The sequence below is a fragment of the Tupaia chinensis genome, unplaced genomic scaffold, assembly GCF_000334495.1.
Source record: "Tupaia chinensis unplaced genomic scaffold, TupChi_1.0 Scaffold000567_1, whole genome shotgun sequence".
NCBI lineage: Eukaryota > Metazoa > Chordata > Mammalia > Scandentia > Tupaiidae > Tupaia > Tupaia belangeri.
The window spans coordinates 961,344-972,096 of NW_006160080.1; the positions used below are offsets into that span (position 1 = coordinate 961,344).

The 10,753-nt window shown below is 44.4% G+C and overlaps 1 protein-coding gene across 2 annotated transcripts in view; it reads right to left on the reverse strand.

Annotated features, from left to right (window-relative positions):
- Window positions 1-10,753, reverse strand: part of CTPS2 (CTP synthase 2) — a 129,787-nt gene that overhangs the window by 45,125 nt on the left and 73,909 nt on the right. For both annotated transcript variants that reach the window (XM_027775459.1, XM_027775458.1), the window contains exon 13: window positions 5,762-5,858. In XM_027775459.1, the coding sequence (XP_027631260.1) occupies window positions 5,762-5,858 (97 nt within the window). The remainder of the gene's footprint in view (window positions 1-5,761; window positions 5,859-10,753) is intronic.

Sequence of the window (10,753 nt, forward strand, 5' to 3'; positions counted from 1 at the left end):
TCCCTACACTCTGCCCTTCTCCCCCCCGCCTTCCACACTGTCTCCAATGTCCATAACTATTTTCATTGCATTTATGCCCTCTAATCTTTCATTCTCGACCATAGTGTGTGGACAGTTGGTATATATTACATGGAGACATAAAATACCTTTCTTTCTTAGCCTGGCTTGCTTCACTCAGCACTAAATCGTCCCTAATTTTTACTTTAAAAAAACTGTTATCATTGGGACCAGCAGATGGCATAGTGGTTATGTTGCTGGACTCCTACATGGTTGACTGTGGTTCAAGTCTCGGGCCTGATGGCTTGAAACTCAGGCCAGGTGCGTGTGTGTGTGTGTGTGTGTGTGTGTGTGTGTCCAAAATCCCAAGAGGAGAATGGAAAAAAAGGATTGCAGCATGGCCATCCCTCCCACCCCAGGGGTGATTTCTCAGTTTCTGTCTCTCTGTCTCTCTCTGTCTTTCTGGAGAACGCACGCACCCTATAGCAAAAAAAAAAAAAAAAAAAACTCTCCAAAAAGAAAGAAAGAAACACACTGGTCATGTATGTGTACATGCCTGAAATCCCCAAAGGAGGGAGAAATGAAGGAGAAAGGACTGACACACAACCATGTCTCTTGGAGGGTCTCTCTTTCTCTCTCTTCTTGGCAAGCATACACAGTCTCTGGCAAATTGAAAAAAAAAAAAAAAAACGACTAAAATTAGAATCACTCAAGCAATCTGGCTATCATGTGTACCAATATCTTTGGGCTTTGGGCCTATCTCAAGGTACTCTCTTTTACTAAAGAATTCTTTACTGGGACCAGCAGTTAGCGTAATGGCTATGTCACTGGACTCCCATGTAGTTGACCACGGGTCGAGTCCCAGACCCGGTGGCTTAAACTCACGCTGAGCATGTGTGTGTGTGTGCGTGCCCAAGATCCCGAGAGGAGAATGGAGGAGAAGGGATTGCAGCGTGGCCATCCCACCTGGGGAGTGATTTCTTGCTTTCTGTCTCTCTGTCTCTCTCTCTCTGTCTTTCTGGCGAGCGCACATGTCCTATAGCAAAAACCTCTCCATAAAAAGAAAAAAAAAAGAATTTTTTACCTTCCTGTTTTCCCATTTGATCCAGAGTACTATAAGCACTGGCACAGAAAGCAAATTTAAACAAAAGATAAATAGCATCAAAATGCTTTTCTATGCAAAAATGTCATGACTTTTTCGCTGACCCAGTATGAAAATTATTAGTTGTTTTCACAGGTAGTGTAGGCAACACATATATTTCGTTCAGACCATTCCCACAAAAGTATATTGACCGGGGAAAAAAACTCTACGATATAATTTTGCCAAGTAGAGAGAGAAATCCTACAAAAGAAATGCGCCAGCTTGTTAAATAAATAAATGAGCTTCTACAATCTGCCAACTGGGGGGAGGGGGATGCCCCAAAACTCAATAGTCATGTACAGGGTCATAGTCTTATCTCTGACACATTTTTGTAAACCTATGGAAGACAGTCTTGCGTGGATGGGAGGGTGAAACCTTATACTACCTGAGGGTCACAGGCCCAAATATCACATGCCTCTAGCAAACTAAGAATCATAATTTAAATTGAAGGCAACAAGGAACAAGCAGATAGTGTAATAGTTACGTTTCTTGACTCCCATGGAGTCGACCGCAGTTTGAGTCTCGGACCTGGCAGCTTAAAACTGTGTGTGCCCAAAATCCAGAGAGGAGAGCTGAGGAGCAGGGATTACCGCATGGCCATCCCCTGCCCTGGGGGGTAATTTCTCGCTTTCTGTCCTTCTGTCTATCTAGTGAGCACACACACCCTATAGCAAAATTCTGTCTTAAAAATAAATTGATTTAAAAAAGTAAAATAAATTTAAGGCAACAAAATTAAGTAAACTGTTGCCTAGATACAACGCAAATGTCCACTAGTTCAGGGGTCCCCGACCCCTGGGTTGCAGACTGATGCTGGTCCATGGCATGTAGTTTGCTGCCTCCTACAACACAACTCCCACCCCCACCAGTCGAGCAGTGAGGGGCGGCAGCAGGCAAGTGCGTGAGGCTTCGGCTGTGCTTGCAGCCACTCCCCAACGCTCACATTGCCACCTGCGCTCAGATCAGCAGAGGTATTGGATTCTCATGGGAGCCCTATTGCGCGATTGTTTCACTGTATAATGCAACGTGACAGTGGTAGGATGGGGTGCACAGTGAATGTGATGCACTTGAGTCATCCCAGGACCAATACCCCACAACCCCTCCAGTCTGTGGAGGGACAGTCTTCCACAAGGCCGGTCCCTGGTGCCAGGAATGTTGAGGACCACTGAATTAGTTGCTAAGTGGATAAACAAAATGTGATATACTCCCACAATGGAACATTACTCAGCCACTAAAAGGGATAAAGTGCTAATAATACATGCTATAATGTGGACGTACCTTGGAAATGTTATGCTTAAAGTACTGGAGCTAGACACAAAAGACTACAACCACACACCTCTATTTACATGAAATGTCCAGAATACGCAAATCTATAGGCAGAAAATAGATTAGTGTTGGGACCAGTGGGTGGCGTGGTGGCTAAGGTGCTAGACACTCCCACATGGCTGACCACGGTTCGAGTCCCAGACCTGGTGGCTTGCTTTCTCACTCCCCCACCCCGTATCTCTCTCTGGTCAAATTTAAAAATAAATGAATAAATAAATAAAATTAAAAAAATAGATTAGTGTTTGGCAGGGACTGGGAGTAGTGAGAACAGTGACAGCTGAAGGGTACAGGGCTCCAATTTAAAATGGTGCTAATGTGCTAGAATTGACTGTGGTAGTGGTCACACACCTGCAGCTACAATTAAAAACCAATGAATTGTACACTACTGATAGATGAATCATATGGTATATGCATTATCTCTCAAAAAGATTTTTAAAATTTACTTAACTTTATTGTTATCATTATTTATTTTCATTTGACGAGAGAGAGAGAAAGAGAAAGTGAGAACGCAAGCCACAGGGTCCAAGACTTGAACCATAGTTAGCCATGTGGGAGTCCAATGCCACAACCACCATACCACCTGCCAACCCCTCAATAAAGCTGTTTTTAAAATGTCCAGGATCACCTTTGTGGCCTGGTAGTTGAGAGAACTATCAATAGATTCCACATGGCCAAGTGAATGGTTTGAATCCTGACTATGGAGGCTCGAAAAACACCTGGGCACATATGCATGCATGCCCAAAATCCTAATAGGATAGAGAAACAGAGGAAAAGGTATTGTGGTATGATCATGTCACACTGGGGGTGCTTTCTCCCTCTCCCCCAACTCTGTCTTTCTGTCTTTCTCTAGCAAGCACATGCACCCTCTGACAAAATTTTTTAATATGCAAAATAAGCTTTGGCGATGTGACTAATATTCATAAGAATTATCAACATTATTTCTACATCTACCATAAAGAAGAAAAAATCTTATGCCAGCAGGTAGCATGGAGGTTAAGGCAGCTAGATCCCATATGACTCACTCTACAGTTCAAGTCCTGGACCCAGAGTCTTGAAAATCACACCAGGCACATGTGCATGCATGTCCAAAATCCCAAGAGGAGCATAGAGAAGAAATGATTGAAGCATGACCATCCCCGGGGGGTGGGGGGGGTTGTTTACTTTTCTTCTCTCTCTCTCTCTGGCAAGCACATACACACAATAGCAGGGGGAAAAAAAGAAAGAAAAGAAAAACAAATCTTAAGTCAGTCTTTTTTAAAAAATATATTGAGTGTAATGCTCTTTTTTAAAAAGCACAGTACAATTACCACTGACTCTTCCACAGAAGATACAATTTTAAAATATTAAACATTAATTTTTCCACTAACCATTTTTTGTCACTCAGGCAATTACTTCAACACAATTTCAAAGTATTTGAAAATGTGTGAAAGCCAAAATGTTGCTAACATCCATGAAAAAAAAATCTATATTTGTAAAAACAAAAATCATTCAGAGAAAAACAGTTTCCTATCCAGTAAAAGGAGGGAAATGTATTCACTTTGAACTTTTTCTTTTTAAATTTCATTTGTGCTAAGAAGCCTTACAGTCCTTAGGAGCTTTTATTTTAAAAGAATTACTTTGGGGCCAACAGGTGGCACAGTGGTTAAAGGGGCTGTACTCCCACATGACTGACCACAGTTCAAGTCTCAGACCTGGCAACTTGCTTTTGCACTTTCTCTCTCTCTCTCACTCTGTTCCTCTCTGATCGAATTAAAATAAATAAATAAAGTTAAATAAAATAATTCTTTTTTTAATAATTATTTAACTTGATTTTTTATTATTATTATTTTCCAGTTTGATCAGATGGGGGAAGGAGTTAGAAAGCAAGCCACCAGGTCCAGGACTTGAACCATGGTCAGCCATGTGGGAGTCCAGTGCTTTTAACCACCACGCCACCTGCTGGCCCTATCCTCTTATATTCATCTTTAAAGGAGAAGATCAGATTGCTGGTCTCACTCTTTATTGAGCTAAGAAGACATTTTTCTTTTTAAGAATTTTTCATTGTATTTGTTATTATTATTATTTTTTAATTTGCTACAGGGCATGTGCACTTACCAGAGAGAGACAGAGACAGGAAGAGAGAAGGAAAGTGAGAAAGCAAGCCGCCAGGTCTAGGATTTGAACTGCAGTTGGCCATGTGAGAGTCCAGCACCTTAACCACCATGCCACCTGCTGGCCCTAAGAAGTCATTTTTCTTAGGTATTCTTGTAACTTCACAAAAATGACACTGGACACTGAGATCTCTGGGATACCCCTTGCCCCTTTAACACTTTGCTCTTCCCATTTTTTGTTGTTTTGTTTTGTTTTTCCTGTAGGGCATGTGTACTTAATGAAGAAAGAGAGAAGGAGAGAAGGTGAGAAATCATCCCCCAAGAAGATGGTCACACCACAACCTCTTCTCCATTCTCCACTCAGGATTTTGGGCACACATGCACATGCACCTGGTGAATTTTCTAAGCCACCAGGTCCAGGATTCGAACCACGCATTCGGCCATGCGAGATCCAGCCACCTTAACCACCACTCCATCTAGTTGACCCTGCCCTTCCCCTTTTATCACACTTTGCCTCTTGTTATGAGACTCTAGGAGGGCAGGGCTAGAATGTGTCCTGGTCACTGCCGTGGCTGCAGACTAGAGCAGGCACTTGTGACATATTTATTACATTGAATCGAGGGCTTAGGTTTTGGTTTGCTTTGTTTTTTACATTAAGTCATTCTCATATAATATGAAAAATGTTCCGCTTAGGAGGAGAGGAGAGATCAGCAAATATCAGAGGATGAGGCACATCATGCTTTCCTCTCCCATGAGAGGGTACGGGGTGGGGAGGGGACTGAGAAATATACTTGAGAAGCAGATAACACCCACTTTCTCAGATCATCCACGAGGAGCTAACACCAAACATGTGAGACAATGAAACGGGAAGCCAGTTTCAATGCAGTGAAGAGAACTAGATTCAGAAGAACTGAGTGAGAACCAGGCTCTCTCTCCCAGTCCAAGTTCACGTCCAGGTGCATCAGCAACTCACAAAACAGCCTACTGAACGGGGTGTCACGCAGATCAGCAAAGAAGAGGCATCCCATTGTATTCTACATGGAAGAACCTTCCCCGAGAGAGGAATGTCCTAAGCGGAGGGTCAGCAAGGGCAGAGGAGACAGAGGACAGGGAGCACTGGGGCTCTAAGCCTCCACCCTCAACTGGGGCCCCACACAGTCACATGAATGACACCAGACAGCCTATAAAATAAACGATCTGGGAAACTTACTTAATATTGAATTTTCCGTTTTGAAAATAGTTCTTCTTACTCCCAGCCTCATGGTTCCTCCCAAATTGCCAGGGTTGTGTTCAGGCATATCAATCACCTAAGGAAACAAAACAAGCCCTGTTTGCCATCTTGTAAAAAAGCAATTTCACAAATTTCAAGCTTTACTTTTAAAGGAGTGATCATGAGGTAAGCACATTCCCTAACCTGTAACGTCTGATCCGTCTTGGCTCCTATTCAAACACGGCCGTATTTCATACCCTCTGCACAGCACCGTGCTTCCTTTTCGTCTCTGCTTCTCATCTTTCATTCCAATCACTGATAAATAATGTATCAGGAGCGTCTTCATGACCTTCCCCCTGCCATTACTCCAACTGTCAGTTTCCGCCAAGGTCCACACTTGAAGTTCTGGACTTCTGGGACCTCCTCTGCCTTCATGTCTTTCCCATGATAACCCTCTTCCCACTACCCACTGTATTTCCTAAAGATCTTCCATAAGCAAATCTGTCAATCCTTGTGGAAAAGTACACCAAAAGTACCTATTTCTAGAAAACCATTAGGATTTCTTTCAAAATAAATAAATAAAAGAAAAAGCATCCCTTTCTAGCACATTCTGTAAGTCAGAAACCCTTGGTCTCTTCCTCTCTTCCTTCATATCCAACCTGTCAAGTCCTATAGCATTACCTCCTCCATTGCCCCCCATCCATCCACTTCTCTCCAGCCCCTCACCCAGGCTGCCACAAGAGCTCACTGGTCACCCAATGTTCACTGACCCCAGTCTACCCCATATGCTGCAGGCAGAGTGGCCTACTCAAACAGAAAACCTTAGCGTGCTGTTTCTCCTGCTCAAAAACCTTGCTCCTCTGGTAGCAGCCCAACCTCATCTCCCATTACTTTCCCCTCTCACCCTGAGTGCTGGTTCCACTGAAGTGCATCTTCTCTGCTCCCCTCTGCCTAGAACATCTCCTCCTGCTCACCTGCCCTCTTTTCCTAAACGAAACCATCCTTAACCCTGAGGTCCCAACTCGACTATCCAGCATCAGCTTCTCTGGGGCTCTTCCCAGGAGCCATAGCTGAGTCAGGGTCCTCTGTGATCTCACAGGTTCTTCCTCACCCTGCCCTTCTCTGTCCGGCAGTGCTGTGCATGCAATACTGGCCATCTCTGAGAGCTGGGGCAGCGTAGCTGTCCCTTCCCATCGCATTCCCAGCCTCCGGCATCTATGAATCTGGCACGTGTACGCACTGAACAAATGCAATGCATGAACAAATGAACAAACCTGGACTCAATGATTGCAGATTTACCTTAGGACTACTTCACAGAAATTCAGAAACAAGTGAAAAAAAAAATCTGTTCTAGTTAGTCTAATTCATGTGTTTTCTCAGTTCTGCTCACTATGATCTTGTGGTTTGTTTCCTCTTTTTTCTTTTTAAGTTGTTAGATCAGACTGCTGTTGGGTGAGATGACCCACTCTCATGGAATAGCTGAGGCTTACCGCTCAGAAAACCTTCCTTGCCTTTGCTGTTTTTTCTACTCCACACCCTAACTGCCACCTATTGCTCTATTCGAATCTTTGACAAATGGGATTTCCTAAGGTAAAAATTTTCCAAGAAAATGTCTGCTCTTATCAGCAGCCCAGAACTTTCAGAGCCATCTGAACTCTGTGTCCCAAGCACACTCCAAGAGTTACTTAGGGCAAGGGGTGGAGGAAAGTCTCGATTACGTCCCTTGTTGGCTGGAGTGCTCGCTCCTGACGTGCTCCTGGCCTTGGCTTCTCTTCGCTATCTTCTTTGGTTAGCTAATTACAGCTAAGTTAAACATTACTGGAGTGAGGTGAGTGAGGGCATTCATTTCCAGTTTATGAGCTGCTTCTAAATGCCTGGCCTCTGTGCATTTTCTAGGAAAGGGCAGATAAGACTGCACGCCCCTTCAGATTCATGAGAAGCTCGAAGTGGATTCTGAGCCTCGACTTTCAAGACAAATTGAACCATCTAGGCAGACCACAGCAATGAACTACCCTGCTTTCTGAGTAAAAGTATACTGTAGAGCGAGCAGGTGGCAAGGAGGTTAAGGTGCTGAATCTCACGTGGAATCCCTCTGCTGTTCAAGTCCCAGACCTGACACCTGGAAAATCACGCTGAACACATGCGCATGCATGCCCCAAATCCCAGAGAAGAATGGAAGAGAAGGGATTATGGTGTGGCATCCCTTCTGGGGAGTAATTTCTCACTTTCCCTCTCTCTCCCTCTGTCTCTACCATTCTCTGGTAAGCACATATACCCTATAGCAAAATACTAAAACATGAATTAATTAAAAAATAGAAATGTGGGACCAACAGATGGTGTAGCAGCTACGTCGCTGGACACCCATATGGCCACGCACGGCTGGAATTCAAGACACAGTGGTTTGAGAATCACGCTGGGCATGTGCTCTTCCCAGGAGCCATAGCTGAGTCAGGGTCCTCTGTGATCTCACAGGTTCTTCCTCACCCTGCCCTTCTCTGTCCGGCAGTGCTGTGCATGCAATACTGGCCATCTCTGAGAGCTGGGGCAGCGTAGCTGTCCCTTCCCATCGCATTCCCAGCCTCCGGCATCTATGAATCTGGCACGTGTACGCACTGAACAAATGCAATGCATGAACAAATGAACAAACCTGGACTCAATGATTGCAGATTTACCTTAGGACTACTTCACAGAAATTCAGAAACAAGTGAAAAAAAAAATCTGTTCTAGTTAGTCTAATTCATGTGTTTTCTCAGTTCTGCTCACTATGATCTTGTGGTTTGTTTCCTCTTTTTTCTTTTTAAGTTGTTAGATCAGACTGCTGTTGGGTGAGATGACCCACTCTCATGGAATAGCTGAGGCTTACCGCTCAGAAAACCTTCCTTGCCTTTGCTGTTTTTTCTACTCCACACCCTAACTGCCACCTATTGCTCTATTCGAATCTTTGACAAATGGGATTTCCTAAGGTAAAAATTTTCCAAGAAAATGTCTGCTCTTATCAGCAGCCCAGAACTTTCAGAGCCATCTGAACTCTGTGTCCCAAGCACACTCCAAGAGTTACTTAGGGCAAGGGGTGGAGGAAAGTCTCGATTACGTCCCTTGTTGGCTGGAGTGCTCGCTCCTGACGTGCTCCTGGCCTTGGCTTCTCTTCGCTATCTTCTTTGGTTAGCTAATTACAGCTAAGTTAAACATTACTGGAGTGAGGTGAGTGAGGGCATTCATTTCCAGTTTATGAGCTGCTTCTAAATGCCTGGCCTCTGTGCATTTTCTAGGAAAGGGCAGATAAGACTGCACGCCCCTTCAGATTCATGAGAAGCTCGAAGTGGATTCTGAGCCTCGACTTTCAAGACAAATTGAACCATCTAGGCAGACCACAGCAATGAACTACCCTGCTTTCTGAGTAAAAGTATACTGTAGAGCGAGCAGGTGGCAAGGAGGTTAAGGTGCTGAATCTCACGTGGAATCCCTCTGCTGTTCAAGTCCCAGACCTGACACCTGGAAAATCACGCTGAACACATGCGCATGCATGCCCCAAATCCCAGAGAAGAATGGAAGAGAAGGGATTATGGTGTGGCATCCCTTCTGGGGAGTAATTTCTCACTTTCCCTCTCTCTCCCTCTGTCTCTACCATTCTCTGGTAAGCACATATACCCTATAGCAAAATACTAAAACATGAATTAATTAAAAAATAGAAATGTGGGACCAACAGATGGTGTAGCAGCTACGTCGCTGGACACCCATATGGCCACGCACGGCTGGAATTCAAGACACAGTGGTTTGAGAATCACGCTGGGCATGTTTACATGCATGCCAAAGATTCCGGGAGGAGAATGGAGAGGGGACTGAGGCATGGCCATCCCCACTGAGAGGTGATTTCTCACTTTCTCTATCACTATGTCTGAGAACACATGTGCTAAGGCAAAAATCTCTTAAAAAAAAAAAAAAGAAAAAAATAGAAATGTACTGTACTTGAGTCCATCCTTACTGCACTGGGTCTGATCACCAGGAAGACTCTTGGCATGTAGTTTGTTCTGTTACTGGCAAGTTTGGCATTCAAGCAACATTCAGGTATGAACCACTGAGGAGCAAAAGTATCCTACTAAGGACAGAGAAATTGCCAGTGTGGGAACAGCAGTTGGCGTAATGGCTATGTCGCTAGACTTCTATGTAGTTGACCGCGGTTCAAATCCCAGACCCAGTGGCTTAAACTCACACCGGGCGCGTGTGTGTGTGTGCCCAAGATCCTGAGAGGAGAATGGAGGAGAAGGGATTGCGGCGTGGCCATCCCCCTGGGCGGTGATTTCTCAGTTTCTGTCTCTCTGTCTCTCTCTTTCTGGCAAGCGCACATACCCTACAGCAAAAAACCTCTCCAAAAAAAAAGAAAAGAAAAGAAATTGCCAATGCTACTGAGGATGAAGTTGACAAACACTGCAAGACCAGAAAATACTCCCAAAATTAAAATGTGGATGTGGGGGAACCAGCAGATGGTGTAATGGTTACATTGCTGAACTCCCACGTAGTCGACAGCAATTCAAGTCCTAGACCTGGCAGCTTAAAACTCACACCCTGTGCATGCATGCCAGTCTAAAATCCTAAGAGGAGAATGGAAGAGAAGGGATTGCGGAGTGGCCATCCCCCCAGGAGGTAATTTCTCGCATTCTGTCTATCTGTCTCTATCTCTCCAGTGAGTGCACACATCCTACAGCAAAAATCTTTCTTAAAAAAAAAGTGTGGGGGGAAGCTAGCAGGTGGCATGGTGGTTAATTATGCTGGACTCCCACATGGCCGATTGTGGTTCGAGTCCCAGATCTGGCGACTTGCTTTCTTTCTTTCTCTCTCTCTCTCTCTCTCTTTCTTCTTCGCTGGTCAAATTAAAACAAACAAATAAATACATAAATTAAAAAAATAAATGTGGGGGCCTACAGGTGGTGTGGTTAAGGATGTTGAACTCCCACATGGCCAAGTGCAGTTCGAGTGCTGGACCTAGCGCCTTGG